Source organism: Osmerus eperlanus, chromosome 14 (genome assembly GCF_963692335.1).
Source record: "Osmerus eperlanus chromosome 14, fOsmEpe2.1, whole genome shotgun sequence".
NCBI classification, from domain to species: domain Eukaryota; kingdom Metazoa; phylum Chordata; class Actinopteri; order Osmeriformes; family Osmeridae; genus Osmerus; species Osmerus eperlanus.
In genome coordinates, this window is record NC_085031.1 from 1,236,580 (window position 1) to 1,254,130 (window position 17,551).

Genomic DNA, 17,551 nt, shown 5'->3' on the forward strand with positions numbered 1-17,551 from the left:
TCTGTTGTGGCGAGGTTCAGCTGGAGGTGGTGCTCGGTCATCCAGGTGAAGATGTCTGTGAGGCAGGCCTGGATCCTAGCTGAGATCCCCGGATCAGTCGGGGGGAACGACAGGTACAGCTGCATGTCGTCAGCATAGCAGTGGTAGGAGAATGCGGTGGTAGGAGAATGTAGGAGAAAGCCATGGGAGGTGATAATTGGTCCAAGTGAGGTGGTGTAGAGGGAGAAGAGGAGGGGTCCAAGGATGGAGCCCTGTGGGGCACCAGTGGAGAGCTGGTGGGGGCCTTACACTTTGCCTCTCCAGGAGACCTGGTAGGATCTTCCCGACAGGTAGGATAAGATCAACTGAAGTGCAGTGCCAGTGATGCCCATCTCAGAAAGTCTGGCCAGCAGGATTTGATGGTTAACCGTATCAAACGCTGCAGAAAGGTCCATCAGAATGATGACGGATGACCTCGAAGCCGCTCTGGCAGACTGGAGGGCAGTGGTGACTGACAGGAGGGCAGTTTCTGTGGAGTGGCCAGTGTTGAAGCCCGATTGGTTGGGGTCAAGCAGGTTGTTCTGAGAGAGGAAGTTTGACAGTTGGTTAGTACAGCGCGTTCAATTGTTTTAGAAAAGAAGGGTAGTAGTGATACCGGTCTGTAGTTCTGGAGGACGGCTGGGTTAAGGGAGGGTTTTTTGAGTAGAGGGCTAACTCTGGCCTGTTTGAAGGCAGAGGGGAAAGTGCCGGAAGTAAGAGAAGAGTTAAGAACATGGAGAAGAAAAGTTATGATGGAGGGAGAAATGGTTTGAAAGAGAGGGGAGGGGACTGGATCAAGGGGACAGGAGGTGGGGCGATGAGAGAGAATGAGGTCAGAGATCTCTGCCTCGGACAGGGGAGAGAAAGAGTTTAGACATTTAGTTGGGTCAGTCATAGAGGGTGAGTGGGTTGGAAAGGTGGGTTCAGGGAACCGACTGCTAATGTCAGCAACTTTTTTCTCAAAGAAGGAGGAGATGTCGTCTGCTGTCAGGGGGGAGGGTAGGGAAGGTGGGTTAAGAAGGGTGGAGAAGGTAAAGAAAAGGTTGTGAGGGTTTGAGGCAGAGTTAATTTTGTTCAGGAAGTAGTGGGTTTTAGCATCAGTTATGCGGGCAGATAAGGATTTGAGGAGGGAGTGATACTTATCGAGGTCCAGACCGTCTTTAGACTTGCGCCATCTCCTCTCAGCTGCCCGAAGTATGGACCGTTCTTCACGAATCACATCCGTGAGCCACGGGCAGGGGGGAGAAGATCGCGCAGGCCTGGTTGACAGGGGACAGAGAGTGTCGAGTGATGCAGTTAGTGTTGATAACAGGGTGTTGGTGGCAGTGTCAGTGGGGTGGCACATAAACTCGTCAATGGGAGGGAGGATGTTACAATGGAGGAGAAATGGGTGGGGGATAGGGAGCGGAGGTTGCGGCGGAAAGTTACGAGGGGAGGGGAGGTAGGAGGAGTTGGAGGGAGAGAGACAGAGAATTGGATGAAGGAGTGATCAGAAATGTGTAGTGGGGTCACAGAGGTTAAGTCAGTGATACAGTTACGTGTCAGGATGAGGTTGAGCTGTTTTCCTGCCTTGTGGGTCGCCGGTGTGTTCAGTAGCTTCAGGACGAAGGAAGTCAGAAGAGACTTGAAGTCGACGGCCTGCGTTCCATCGATGTGGATGTTGAAGTCCCCAAGGAGTATCAGTGGTGTTCCATCATCCGGGAGGACGCTGAGGAGCATGTCCAGCTCCTCCACGAAGTCGGCTAGCAGCCCTGGTGGGCGGTAGAGGACAACTAACTAGAGAGGGTACAATTTCTGGGGAAATTGTAAGGTGTCCTTGCTTTTGTCGGTTGCACAGGGGTCCGTTTTTGAATGACATTTTTACAACTGATATTTCTGTATATTTTATATAAAAATGCATACTTATTATTTATAAAGATTACATAGATTTAAAAGCTTCTTTTTTGCTGCTCATTTACAACTGAAAATACGAGTGAAGTGTAGAATGAAATAGATGTCTTCTCATTTCCCCTGCAAGAGGCAGCCTCATCGTTGAATCAAAACGAATAAATATGGCAGACGGGTCTAAAAATTGACCTAATCTCTATGACTTAAACGTCATTTTAAGTTTTTCCCTTCTCATGATATTTTCAGGCATTTAGCCTACTCATTGCATTCATTCATTAATAAAGAACCCCCTTTGAAGATTATTCTACGACGTTAACCGGCAGTAGAAGATGGAATCGCGATTCAAACAGTACCATCTGCTAACTGAAAATATGCCCCCCAAAACGTAAATAAGCTTGACATTTATTTAGTGGAAAATCGCTCATTCATAAAAAGCTCACTGGTAGCAATCATTGTCAGTAACAACGCCAAGTGCGATATAGCCCTGTGTGGAGAAGCTGCCCCGGTAAATTGTACTACTACAGTACAGTACTAGACTACTGCTGTGTTCGTCTTGGTAGCGATTGCGTTGGTTGAATTGGATTTAACGTTCCGTTGTACGGTTTAGGCTGAAATTAATTATTTTCATGAACAGATGGACAACGTTTAGGCTGTGGCAATGAAGTTCAGGTTAGTAGTTAGATAGACTTTTGATTTAAGGGGAGTGCCGAACATGTTCTGTTGCCGTTTGACTTTCTAAACAGCTGTGTAGATGTTTTTGTAGTGTCTTGCGTAGGCTACAGCGTTGCAGTGAGCTACACTGGTTTGAAACGACAGGTAATGATAATTTCACCCACAAATCGTTTACTTGTAATCTAATGTCATAATAAATCCTACAACAAAAACGTATTTGTGAGGAATGTTTATTTTAACGATTGAAAACCGATGCATCATAGACCACTGTTATGTGTTGCCCGGGCAACAGAGGCTAATGTCATGATGCTAATACTTCAGTGAAATAGTAAACTACTGTTTCCGAAAGTAGATGTACTTCCTTAATAATATCAGCTTATATTGTACATTACACATCACAATTGTGTGTCATATCACAAAGTAAAATTAGTAAATAGTTATCACCCTGGCCTCTTTGCTTGTGGCGTTTCTGCAGCTGCCTTGCAGTAAAGTAGTTAGCTTAGCTATCTCCCAGAAGTTAACGAGCTGCTAAACTAATGTTCTGCTAGAGGTAGTCACGCGAGTTTTCGTGACGTTAGTGACGTAGTGACGTTAGTAACGTCAGTGACTGTGGCTAGCAAATTAGCCACCGTTAGCTTCACTTTTCGCCACAAAAACTTAACTTAAGCCTAAACCATGCAACGGAACGTAAATTCCAATAGAAGCAACTCAATCGCTACCAAGAAGAAACTTTTGACACCTACGTTGTCTATGTAGGCCAAATATTGACTGAGTTTTAGGGGGGCAAAAAGAAATAAAAATAATAATAATATATATGTGAGAGAACAAAGGTTGTGCTCTCGCCGAAGGCTTGAGCACACCCAAAAATGCTTTGATAGGATCAGTTAGCATCACATAATGGTGTTCAAATGATTTGGCAGTAACAGAGAGTGGGGTGGATGTGTATTTAATATGTGGGGAAAGAAGCAAACCTGTCCCACCACCTCGCCCGGTTGAGCGGGGTGAGTGAGAGAACGAGTGAGAGAGCAGCTGGAGTTGGGGTGTGTTCGAATTCTTAGATAGCTGTCTAATCCTTGATCCCTAGTTGGACAGGTGTCTGACGAGAGAGGTCCTTTCGGGGGAAGGTATCTCAAAAACCATTGATTTCGAACAGTCTATTAAGATAGGATGTACGTCATCGCGCTGCGTGTACTTATGTGCTCGCACTAGCGCGCTCTGTCAGACGGCAGTCAATTGCATCTTCCTTCAACGTGCTTTGCAACTTGCATTGGTTATTTTTACAGTACATTTTGTGTGCAGTTACAATGCACATTTACAATTTCACATCATAAACAACCGTTCACTTTCTTAACTATCTTGCATTAAATACAGATAAATACCAGAGCTAACGTTATCAAGCCTGTTAACAATCTTCAGCTACCGATAGCGATAGCGACCTGGCTAATGGATACCTTGCTAACTAATTCAGACGATTTTTTTGTTAATCAATCATGGCATAATTACATAGTACACCCATTATTTCTCGGTAACTTTAAAAAAAAATAAGCAAAAAAAAGCAAAGAAACTTACACTTATGAATACCTTTGATCCCAGTTTGGACCTCCTGACTGACTTGTTCCGCCATCTTATTATTATTTTTTCTCTGGCTTGGGTTCTGGCGCACAGAGTTATGGGTAATACCTGCCGCCATTAAGACAGCAAGACAACTCAGATGCTCTCTTGAAAAATGACCGTTATGTGACGTATTTCAAGGTATCTTACTAAAGCGGAAGAGAAGGTTTAAGACATTTCGAACAGTCCTTGCTCTCTTAATAGGGAGGAAGGAAGGAAGGGAGCATTTTAAGGGTATTCGAACACACCCTTGGAGTGTTCTCTGGGCGCAAGGCGCAAGGGCGTGAAGAGAAGCATGGGATGCAAACGCCGGGATGAAGTCTGATTTGTTCACAGCAGACTGGCAGTTCCAGAGCCCAATAGAAAAAGAGAGGGCAGGTGGAGAAGATCTGGATAGGTAGCTAAGTATAGAAGTGGACCGTATATACTTTGTGACATATCTACGACTGCGAGTGGTGTAATGAGCGGGAATGCTGAAGAAACACATGCTAGCTATGAATCTGTTCTAGGTAGAATAGAATACAAATAGGGTGATAATTATCAGAAGAGGTGATCCGCCTCGTCGGCCATCCTCGGTGGACTCCCAGAGGTAGACTCCCTGTCTTTGTTCGACCGAGTCTTCGTGCACCGAGGCTGCCAGACGAGGCTGCCTCTGCAGTGCTAGCCGTCTTAAATATGCTAAAGGTGCAGCTGACAATGGCCCTAATTATGTAAACAAAGCCAGGGTCTCACTCGGCGTCAAGTACCCTGAAACTCGGTCTCTAGCAAGCTACCTATTGACCAATTTAGCTGCTATACCCTTACCCTCTGTCCTTGAGCCAAAGTTTTAGCTCAACACAAATGAATGAAACAAACTCTGGTTACTTACAGTCAAGATGGCAGTCACGAAGTACACTCAGTAAGACACTATTCGCTCTGAAGTGGGCTCAAAAGCATTAGTACATGAGTCCCAATGTTCTTTATTTGTTTCAGGTTGGTGTTAAGTATAACTGCACATGTGCGGTTCGGGGCGGGAAGTTTTGTAGAAGTGAACAATGCCTGTGATGCATGTGCTCCAGTAAAGTGATATATTTAATACTCAATATTTTCGTCTATTCGAGTTAACATTGGTAGCAGAGGTTGTCGTCAAACAATAACAAAGTACCACTTTTGTTTGATGAGAAGAAATCATATGAGAGTTGGAAAAACAAGATTGAAATTTGGAAACTAGTCAACGAACTGGATGCTAAGAAACTGGCCTTGGCGGTGGCTTTATCGCTAACAGGGAGAGTGAGGAACACAGCCTTGGAAGTAGTCACGGTCGATTTGAACAAAGAGAATGGGCTGATAACGCTTTTGCAGAAATTGGATACCGTGTTTTTGAAAGAGGAAAAAGACTGTCAATATGAGGCGTACACGTAGTTCGACAACATCAAACGAGAAAGTAAAGTGTCCATGCTGGATTACATCATTGAATTCGACCGGAATTACAATAAAATTAGTAAGTTAAAAATGAAGCTTCCAGATGCTGTTTTAGCTTTTAAGCTGCTTGATGCAGCAGGACTTGGTGTTAAAGACACAGTTAGCACTTACCGCTTGTTCAGACCTCACGTTTAGTGACATGAAATCAGCCTTGAAGAGAATCTTCAGTGATAATTTCGCCACCAGAAGGAGCTAGTGAATCAAATGTTTCGGACTGTGCATACTACACGCAATTTGCTGGGAAACGTGATGCGCGATCAAGTTTTAAAAATCAAAGTACTGTGCCAGGCTCGAATCCATTTGACAAATTCGGGAGAAGATCACACTGTGCTGTCTGTCAAAGCACTTATCACTGGGCAAAAGATTGTCCCCACAAAAATTAGCAGGCAAAATGTACAGAGGATGTTGAGAGGTTACCACAAAAGTAAGATGTGTAGATGAGTGCAACATAACTTTGTTTTCAAAGGATTTATTGTCTGGCTGAGATCTTCATGGTAGAGGCTTTGGGATCAGCTGTCCTTGACACAGCATGTACCAGAACAGTATGTGGAGAAAAGTGGCTTGATCATTATGTGAGTGGATTACAACAGAATGAATTAGCCAAACTGGAGACCAAAGACGGTGCCAGAGCATTCCGGTTTGGTGATGGCAGACTTGTCCATTCTACGAAGAGTGTGAAAATTCCAGCTGTGATAGGTGATAAAAAACCCTCCCTTAACCCTGCCGTTCTCCAGAACTACAGACTGGTATCACTGTTACCCTTCCTTTCAAAAACAATTGAACGTGCTGTATCTAACCAACTGTCTAACTTTCTCTCTCAGAACAACCTGCTTGACCCCAACCAATCGGGCTTCAAGACTGGCCACTCCACAGAGACTGCCCTCCTTTCAGTCACCACTGCCCTCCAGTCTGCCAGAGCAGCTTCCAGGTCATCCGTCATCATTCTGCTGGACCTTTCTGCAGCGTTTGATACGGTTAACCACCAGATCCTGCTCGCCAGACTTTCTGAGATGGGCATCACTGGCACTACACTCCAGTGGATCTCATCCTACCTGTCGGGAAGATCCTACCAGGTTTCCTGGGGAGGCAAACTGTCAGGCCCTCGCCAGCTCTCCACTGGTGTCCCACAGGGCTCCGTCCTTGGACCCCTCCTCTTCTCTCTGTACACCACCTCACTTGGACCAATCATCACCTCCCATGGCTTCTCCTACCACTGCTACGCTGACGACACGCAGCTGTACCTGTCGTTCCCCCCCGACCGATCCGGGGATCTCAGCTAGGATTGAGGCCTGCCTCACAGACATCTCCGCCTGGATGACCGAGCACCACCTCCAGCTGAACCTCGCCAAAACAGAACTTCTCATCATCCCGGCTAAACCCTCCATCTCCCACGATCTCTCAATCACCCTGGGATCTGCGACGGTGACCCCTTCATCCTCTGCCAGGAACCTCGGGGTGACCATGGACGACGAGCTCTCCCTCACGGCCCACATTGCTGCGGTCTCCCGGTCGTGTAGATTCACCCTCTACAACATCCGGAAGATCAGGAGATACCTGTCTGAGCACTCCACCCAGCTGCTAGTCCAAGCACTTGTCCTCTCCAAGTTGGACTATTGCAACTCGCTGCTCGCTGGTCTCCCAGCATGTGCAACCCGCCCTCTTCAGAGGATTCAGAACGCAGCGGCCCGCCTGGTCTACAATCTACCCAGACGCTCCCATGTTACCCCGCTCCTCATCTCTCTCCACTGGCTACCTATCATGGCCCGTATCAGATTCAAGACCCTGGTATTGACCTTCTGAGCAGTGAACGGGACTGCACCCGTCTACATCAAGTCTCTCCTGCAGCCTTACACCCCCACCCGTCACCTACGGTCTTCTTCAGACAACCGCCTGGTGGTCCCACCGCTCAAGACCGCCCGGTCCCAACACAAGCTCTTCTCCTGTCTGGCCCCCCAGTGGTGGAATCAACTCCCCACCTCCATCAGAGACACTGACTGTCTCTCCACCTTCAAGAAAAGGCTCAAGACGCACTTGTTCCGGGAGTACAACGGTACTTAGGAATGGTTCGCTTGACCCGATGTTAGTTTCCTCAAGGATCACAATGACTCTTGCTTAGAGACTTGTTGCTCTTGTGGTTAGTGGTAACTGACTTAAATTTTTGTACTCGCTGTGATATATTGTTTTTATTATTGTTGCTTGCTTTTTCCACAGGTACACTTGCACTTATAGCAGTTCATGTTGTTTAATTGTAACTTGTTTAACTACATGCTCTTATGGTTCTTCCCTTGGGCACTTATTTTGGTTGTTCACAATGTGTGCTTCATGTTTTGGCTACTCGCAATGTTTTGTGGCTATCTCGTTGTTATGATCAGTGACCTATGCACTTTGTAAAGCTCTCTCTTGGAAGTCGCTTTGGATAAAAGCGTCTGCTAAATGAATAAATGTAAATGTAAATAGGTCAAACAAAATGACATATAGACACTGAAGTTGTTCCGGTAGACATCCCTTTGCTCTTAATCAAAGCATCACTGAAAAGAGCAGGTGCTGTGTTGGACATTGAACATGACAAAGCTGTAATGTTTAAGCAGCCAGTGAAAATTGAGTTAACCTCTTCAGGCCACTATTGCGTGAACTTAAAACCTGAGGTTGGTCCTGAAGAGAGTGAGATTCACGATGAAGAGGAAATTCTCACTGTGACTGGAAATATGACTACACAGGACAAACAGAAGACTCTGCTGAAGCTACACAAACAATTCGGACATGCTTCAGTAGAGAAACTGAAAAGACTAATGGACTCTGCAGGTAACCGTGATGATGAATGCATTGGAATCCTAAAAAACATTGTTAGCAACTGTGAAACATGCGTTAGATACAGCAGGCCAAAGCCAAAGCCAGCTGTGGGTTTACCCATGGCTTCAACCTACAATGAGACAGTTGCTGTGGATTTGCATGAGCTAGAACCAGGAGTGTGGTATCTGCATATCAATGATCACTTTCAGTGCGCGGAGTATTGTCACGACCAAGAAGCCTAAAGAAATTGTGAAGCATCTCATTCATCGCTGGATAAGTGTACATGGGCCTCCCCATAGACTCTTCAGTGAAAATGGAGGGGAATTTAACAATGAAGAAATAAGGGATATGGCTTAAAAAAAATTGACATTGAACTCAAGACCACTGCAGCTTACAGTCCATAGAGTAATGGCATTTTGGAAAGACATAACCAAACCCTCACTGAAATCCTGTTGGAAAAAAAAAAGACGATTGATGTAATTGGGGAATGGCTCTGGATTGGGCTTTGTTGGCAAAGAATTCAATGCACAATGTGCACGACTACAGCCCATATTAACTTGTGTTTGGCCAAAACCCAAATATGCCGCCAGTCCTGACTGATAAGCCACCAGCCCTTGAAAACACTACACCTAAAAACTGGATAGCTCAACATATTGCAACTTTACATGCTGCATGACGAGCCTTTACAGAGGCAGAATGCTCTGAGAGGATCCGGCGAGCCCTTCGTAAACAACTGTGGCCTAATGATGAGCAATACAGAACAGGGGACAAACTGTACTACAAACGGGCTGATTGCACGGAATGGAAAGGTCCAGGTGTGGTCATTGGCCGAGATGGTGTAGTGGTTTTTGTGAGGCATGGCGGCACCTATGTCAGTGTACATCATTCCAGGCTGAGAAAGATTGATACTCAGCCGACGGTGGTGGAAGACATGGAAACTCAAGATGAAACTCAGCAGGCGGTGTCCGAAGGCCAAACAATGTTACCACACTCTGGGTTCAAATATGAAAACTGTGACACGGACAGTGTCGAAGAGATGGCTACAAATTATGACTCACCTGACTTGGAGCACAACAATCAGTCTGAGCAGGATGGGTGTGCACAAACTGATACATTACAGACAGCCACTGTTGCAACTCCTGAAAGACTGCAGCTGAAAGCTGGAAAAGTAGTGACGTATACAGACATGGAAAGTGGATAAACAGTAAATGGGAAAGATTCTTGGCCGTGCAGGAAAGGCCACTGGAAAAAAACTGAGACTGGTTTAATCTGCAATACAGTGGACCAGAGGAAATTGCTGGTACTACAGGGTCAGTCAATCTGAGTCAGATGGAGAATGTTCACATGGCTCCATCTGAGCATGCTGACCTGTGCACAGACAGTTATGAAGATGACATTCTTCTGATGGACGATGATGTTTTTCACCTTGCTAAACAAGCTGAACTATGTAACTGGAAAGAGAATGACGTCTTTGAAGAAGTGAGAGATGAGGGTCAAAAGTGCATCTCGACACAGTGGGTGTGTACACTGAAAGAGACTCTGAGTCTCTAAGAATGATCATGGCAGTCATCTGTCAAAGGAAATGGCAACTGAATTCCATGGACATTAAAGCAGTGTTTTTACAAGGCAAAGAATTGACTCAAAATATCTACATTGGTCCACCACCAGAGGCTCAGAGCCAAGGAATTCTGTGGAAACTGAAGAACGGACTAGCAGACGCCTCTCTTTATTGGTACAATAAAGTGAAAGACACCATGTATCAGTTGGGAGCTGTCTTGTCACAAGTTCACCCAGCAGTCTTCTACTGGCTGGATGATTCCTATAATGTAATGGGAGTCCTCGCTTGCCATGTGGATGACTTTATCTGGGGAGGTTCAGAAATGTTCTCCACAACAGTCATACCACGCTTGAAAGCAGCTTCCCAAGTAGGATGAGAAGAGCATGACACCTTCAACGACATTGGAATAAAGTTTAATTCTATAAATGACGAGATACAGGTACAACAGTGTACTTACATACAGAATCTGCAACCCATTCCAGTGCATCCAGCTAGAGCTACTCAGCAAGAGGCTCCTTTAACAGACAAGGAAGTTGACATGCTTAGGTCAAAGATTGGACAGATTATATGGGTCACAAGACAAACAAGGCCTGATGTAATGTGTGATGTATCCATCCTGGCTTCCAGTACAAAACATGCAACTGTTCAGACTCTGTATGAACAAACTGGTCAGGAAACTAAAATCTGATGACCTTGAAGTTCCAGCACCTAGGAAAAGATGGCTCCCTGAAGCTAGTAGTGTTCAGTCATTCTTCAATGGGCAACCTTCCAGATGGAGGTACTCAGGGTGGGCATCTTATCCTGCTTATGGAAGAAAATTGAAGATTCTCACCTATATGCTGGCAATCAAAAAGAATCAGAAGAGTTGTCAGAAGCACTTGGCAGGAGAGACTTTGGCTCTTGCAAAATGGCATTGACAATGCAATATTCTTAGCTACACTGTTTTCAGAACTTATTGTAGGTGACTGCAAGCACAGAGGTCTACCCATCGTATGTGTAACTGACAATAACTCACTGCTTGATGCTGTTAAGTCCACCAAATCAGTTACTGAGAAGACTGCGTCTTGACATCAGCAATGTCAAAGAGCTCATTCAATCTGGAGCCATTCAAAACATGTGGTCAGCTTCCAAAGAACAGCTCGCTGACTGCTTGACAAAGAAAGGAACATCAGCACTTGTCCTGTTGAGGGATCTCAATGAAGGTGTATGGCAACTTAAATAATGAAAGGACAAAATAACATATCAAAGAGACTCGTGATATAAGAAAAAAATGTGTTCTTTGTTTAGTGAACAGTTCAGTTCAAATAAGGAACTGAGTTGTTTATTTTTTTCCTTAAGAAAAAGGGGGAGTTTGTTAAGTATAACTGCGCATGTGCGGTTCGGGGCAGGAAGTTTTGTAGAAGTGAACAATACCTGTGATGCATGTCCTCCAGTAAAGTGATATACTTAATACTCAATATTGTCGTCTATTCGAGTTAACAGTTGGAGCAGACAATGTGAGGGCCCTGAATAAAAGAACCCTGGAGCTCGATAAGAGTATAAGAGGCTCGATATAGAGTATTTTTGGTTGAAGGAAACACACATTTCTGATATGGAAATAATTAGAAAATGGGTCAAAGCAACCCAAGGACAACAGAAGGGGTTAAGGGGAGACACCCCAGTGAATAGGGATAACATATCAACATGACACTACATAAAAGTACCCGTAGCGAAATAACGCAACGTTATGCATACAGTCTGTGGGACTGTGAGCGCACGGTTCGATGTGTCGCATTGGCAACATACGGCTCAAGAAGCTGGCAAAGATATGTAATTCTATTTACGTATCTCTAAATCTATATATTTCATAAAGATACTCATCAGGGAATGCCAAAGGGTTTTGTCGGTCTCTAAATGTTCTGGCTCTTCTGAGCGCACCTCTCACTATCCGCGCACCAAGAACGGTGACGCCATTATCATCAAGAATGAATGGGTCAGTGGGCGGTGCTTTACCGGTTGATCTCTGATCTCCAATTTCACCTGCTCCCGACCAGGTTAGGCAATAAGCATGTGTTACCATGGCGATCTACCCCAGTAACAAGTGATCCACCGTCGTGATACAGAAAACCCTGGGTTGAAACCGAAGTTACCTCGTTAACGCCAAATCTTGATTCGTAGTACAGGCCCCAGGTCAGGATTTTTGTTGTGTGTGTGTGTATGGGGGGGGGGGGGGGGGGTAAAAGTTTTCTTGGGTAAAAGTAGGGGGCCTCCAAGGAAAACAGGTTGGGAACCACTGATCTAATTAAATAAGCCAAAGCAGACATGACTGCCAACAATGTTTACTCCTAGCCGCCAACATGCTCCATTTATAAACAAAAAAGAAATTGGCCTAACATCCTGCTCTATATTTGTACAGTAGTTCAGCACTAAACTGTTTTAGTATGTTGAACCTTATGTTTATTTAGGACACACATGCGACTGTTGGTGTCTTTTTAGGAGCACGGGAGAGCTGGGAGTATGACTCAGGTGCAAGAGACCTCCAGAGTCCAGATATCCAAAACCAGCAACCCCGGCATCAGTTGGTGTACCTCAAGAAACGTTTGGAGCAGCCTGGAACTGTTCTTGAACAGCAAGCCGCCCTCCACAAGCTCCTGGCCCAGACAAGTGCCCGTGTAGCCCCACTAGGTGGAAACTACCTGGAGCTTGCCAACACGGTGAGTAAACCTCTACCTATATCTAGGTATTTTAAAATAAATTATATGACAAACAGGAAGCCAGTGTATAGACCTCAGAACGGGAGTGATGTGATCTACTTTTTTGGTCTTAGTGAGGAATAAGCTGTTGCCAAGTTGTTTGAGAGACCTGTAAAGACACCATAACAGTAGTCATGTTGACTAAAGACATGCATGGATGAAGTTTTTCCAGATCTTTGCTGGGACACAAGTCCTTTACCTACCTTATATCCACACATAGCCACGTTCTTGTTGATTCATTCTGCCTTTACCAATTCAATTTTTGCACTCTCACGCACTATCGCTCAGTGAAAGAGATGTGATTCGAATATTCACGATTGGAGAGTGTCAAGATGGCCGCTACACTCTGCCCTTTTGATTGACACCTTGTTTGACTGAATAGGAGCTTCCATGGTGACAGCCCTCTAAAGCCAACTAGGTGTCTGTGCATCCTGCCCCCCCCCCCCCCAGAAGCAGTGTTCTTTGTGCGTCAAACCTGCTAAATCAGATAAAGCACTCCAATGTGTTCATGCTTCAGTTTTTGTGTTTCAGCAATACTAATGGGGGATTTAGCGATAATATATGATAGTTCTAAGTACCACCTTCCATTAGAGATAACAATTATGAAAAATAATACTTTTTTATCCTAAGTATTAGACCTTGGTTACAAAGGGTCATTTTGGAGTCTCCAAAAGGCCCTTTAAGAAAACGCCTGGATGTACTCTTATAAAACATTTGTCAAATATGAATATATTGTGGTATTATGTTTGACTCTTGATTTGAATTGGGTAAGGCTTCAAGCTGTGGTCCAATTCTGTCTTCCAGCTAATACCTACCACCTCTAGGCCTCTTCAGGCCTCTGTTTTCAAAACAAAATCTAGGCGGAAATAGATTTTTCAGGTGATAGTAGGCTGAGTTTGTAATGATCTTAAAGTGGCTATTGAAATTCGGATATGAATCCATGAGTACATTAAGATTTCTGGCTTGGTTTGTATTTTTTTAGCTTTTTTTTTTTTTAAGCTGAGAGCTCACTTCAGAATCAGAATTCGGTTTATTCGCCATGTATGTTAACAAACACGGAATTTACTGTGGCAGGGAGGTGCAAAACTCTAAACATATACGAATCTTAAATTAAGTAAAAGTACAAAAGTTTAACTATTTCAAAGAACTAAACAATCTAAGAATACAACAATTTAAATATAAAATAAAATATATATAAGAATAAGAATGATCAGCGTGAGTGGTCAACATAGTGAAATCGGATACTGAGGTAAGGTGGCTTGTGCATACTGTAATTGCCATTAGATGGACTTATAATAGTTAACCCTTGTGTTCTCTTCGGGTCATTCTGACCCATCAGTCATTGTGACCCACCGACGTATTGCGTCAACTTTACCGCATACAAAAACAAAGTGAAGCATTTTCTTTGAACCGTCGGGCTGCCTCAGACCCCCCACATTGCAAAGGTTAAAATACAATTATTTTTATTTGTTTTTGTATTGGGTAAAATTGGGTAAACACAACGATGGCTCGTTATGAACCTTCGGGTCATGTGACCCGAAGGCAGCACAAGGGTTAAATAAGTGAATTAATGTCAATGGGAGTCCTTGGCCTTGTTGAAGAGGCCAGTAACAGATGGAAAGAAACTGTTCTTATGGCGTGAGGTTTGATGGACTGCAGCCTTCTGCCGGAGGGGAGTAGCTGGAACAGGGAGTGACCAGGGTGGGAGGGGTCGGCCACAATCTTCCTCGCACGCCTCAGGGTCCTCGAGGTGTGCAGGTCCTTGAGGGTAGGCAGATTGCAGCCGATCACCTTCTCAGCAGTGCGGATGATATGCTGCAGACTGCAGCATATCAGAAAACAATGACTTCAGTTTTGTTCTTTGTTAGAAGAACATTCTAGCACAGCCAATCGTTTATTTGTTTAATGCACTTACTCAGTGCTTGTATGAGATTATCATCTCCTGGTAATATGGTTATGTAAATCATGGAAAAAACAAAATGCACAAAACAAGTTACCGTAATTATGCAAATGGTACTTCTATCTGCATAATTACTGCAACATATTTTGTGTATTATTATGTTTTCCATGATCTGAACTTGTGGGGAACATGTAGCCTTGATGTTGAACAGAAGAGGCCCCAGAATGGAGCCTTGGGGAATGCCAGGGGTCATTTTTAGTCTGCTCAGATGTGTAATTACCAAAAGACACAAACTAGTTCCTGTCCTTCAAGTAAAATTCAAAACAGTTTAGTACCGCGCCAGAATGTCCCAACCAGTTTTCCAGTCAGTCTAGTAATATGTTTTGGTTTATAGTGTCAAATGCAGCACTGAAATCGAACAATACCTACCAAGACAAAAATTCTGCATTCTTCCTGTATTTAATCAGATGCCATTGGAGACCTTAATGAGCAATAAGAATGCAGTGGTTTGGTCCTGACATCAAAACAGTTGTTTAGTGCCAAGAAGTTCACCTGTAAACTGCTTTTTAAATTATTTTACTTCAAGTCAGGGAGTCAGGTGGCTGAGCGGTTAGAGAATCGGGCTAGTAATCAGAAGGTCGCTGGTTCGAATTCCCGGCCGTGTCAAATGACGTTGTGTCCTTGGGCAAGGCACTTCACCCTACTTGGCTCGGGGGAATGTCCCTGTACTTACTGTAAGTCGCTCTGGATAAGAGCGTCTGCTAAATGTAATGTAAATGTAATTCGGTAGAGTAACCATACTCATCAGGAAAGGAGTATTAACCTGTCAAGGATGATGATGAATGAAAACAATTGAGAATTGACAGTAATTTTTACATTTACATTACATTGTCATTTAGAAGACTCTTTTATCCAGAGCGACTTACAGTAAGTACAGGGACATTCCCCCGGAGGCAAGTAGGGTGAAGTGCCTTGCCCAAGGACACAACGTCATTTTGCACAGCCAAGAATCAAACCAGCAACCTTCTGATTAATAGCCTGATTCCCTTCAAAATTTCAGACCACACTTGAAAGAGGCCCAAATCAGAATGAAGAAGATCAGATTCCATGTCAGGGTTTTCCTGCATTGAAATGGTTTTGGCAGCCCACCTATGGCCTTCCTCACCCCGCCAAAGCCTTCTATACCGTAAAGCAAGGAATCTCTGTGTGCGTCTGTGCAAGTTTTAGGCTATAGGTTTTTTGGGGGGCAACAATTAGTTGTTGTAATTTTGCAGGTGTCTATCTTCGGACCCAAGGATGTGTAGTGCTGCACATCCTTGGAAATAGATGTATAGGCCTACAATTATGACAACTGGCTCAACCATTGAGCATGTAATGAAATAAATGTATTGATGTTTGTAGGGGTAACCAATATAATACATTTAGATAAACATTTGGGTGGACGGTATAGAAATATACCGATATGAATACGCGCTCCAGTATGGATTTTGACCATAACGTGCTGACAGCGGTAGAGCCTTCTGGAAAGATGATTTGTCACAGCCCCATTCACACCAGGCACGGCATAAAATTGCCATCCGGAACTTTAACGCAAACATCGCAATCAATCTACTAGGGTCGTCAAATAAATCGATGCTCGGATATGAATTGATATATATTTTTTTTACCGGATTAGATACGCATTTGCAACAGTATCGATTACCAACAGTGCCGTTTTCACCTCCAGTTGACACACAACTTCAAACACAGCACCGCTGCAGAGAGGCAGGCACAGCCCCTCCTATGGCGTCAGATTTATGTAAAAAGTTGCAAGATATAAGTACTCGCACACAAATTCAACAACGAAGAGTTGTACAGGTAGCTGTGAGAAAGCACCTGTCATGCTCTGAGGTTAAATCTGCTGAATGATCGCGTTGTTGTCCCCAGTCAAAAGTATAAACACTAGAGGTGGAACGGTACACTGAAGTCACGGTTCGGTTCATACCGCGGTTCAGACATCACGGTTCGGTACAAGTTCGGTACAACGGAGGGAAAAGCAAAACAAACCAGGTTCCTCTTCGAGTGAATACGGGCGCATTGAAGATGACATGTAAATTCCGATTGCGTCAGTGATTTTTTTGGCCCTATTTGTATGTGTATCTAAAGGCTGGTTAAGCACTGTAGGGAGGAGAAGTTGGACAGTTTTTTTTTTTCCGTCTCGTTCCAGTGATTGGCACACCTGGGTGATGGCGTCGGATATTTTTTGTCATTTAGTACACGCTTTTATCCAGATGCGTTATATGCGTTAGCGTGTTAGATGTATTTCCACTCACATACCCCACAACTGCTGAACAACGCCGACACAGTGCTTGTCTTATCCACCACTCTCTCGCCTGTACTACTGTAACTGAATGGGAAACCGAAGTTTTCCCAAACTTGCGATCTTAAAGAGGCCGGCGGGTCCTCTATCTCTCGTGGGTTGCCACCACTCGTCATACTCGTCCTTAGTGCTGCTAGCTATCTCTGACTTACGGTGGCACCAATCAGAGCAAACATGCTTACATGCTTTTACATGCTTAGCCTATTCAATTTAACAACTTTCAGAAGGACAAGACAATACAGTGGATAATATCATATGGTTGAGAATGTCTGTTGTGGTTTTATGTAGGCTATTAGCAGTGATGCCGGTAACGTGTTACTCTAATCTGACCACTTTTTTCAGTAACGAGTACTCTAACGCGTTACTATTTCCAAACCAGTAATTAGATTAAATTTACTTGTCCAAGTCACTGTGCGTAACTATTTTGTAATTAATAGTAAAATATATATTTGATTTCTTCTTGCATCTCTGGGAGTGAAGTCATGTAGCCTATGCGACAATTAAGTCACGTTTTCAGCATGAGGGTCACGTCACGTGTATATACATAGACCTACCACGCAGCG

The 17,551-nt window shown here is 44.1% G+C and overlaps 1 protein-coding gene across 1 annotated transcript in view; it reads left to right on the forward strand.

Moving 5' to 3' along the window:
• The window catches only part of mcc (MCC regulator of WNT signaling pathway), a 351,584-nt gene that overhangs the window by 21,178 nt on the left and 312,855 nt on the right, over positions 1-17,551 (forward strand). Inside the window, exon 3 of the mRNA XM_062478461.1 lies at positions 12,473-12,690. Within this exon, the coding sequence (XP_062334445.1) occupies positions 12,473-12,690 (218 nt within the window). The remainder of the gene's footprint in view (positions 1-12,472; positions 12,691-17,551) is intronic.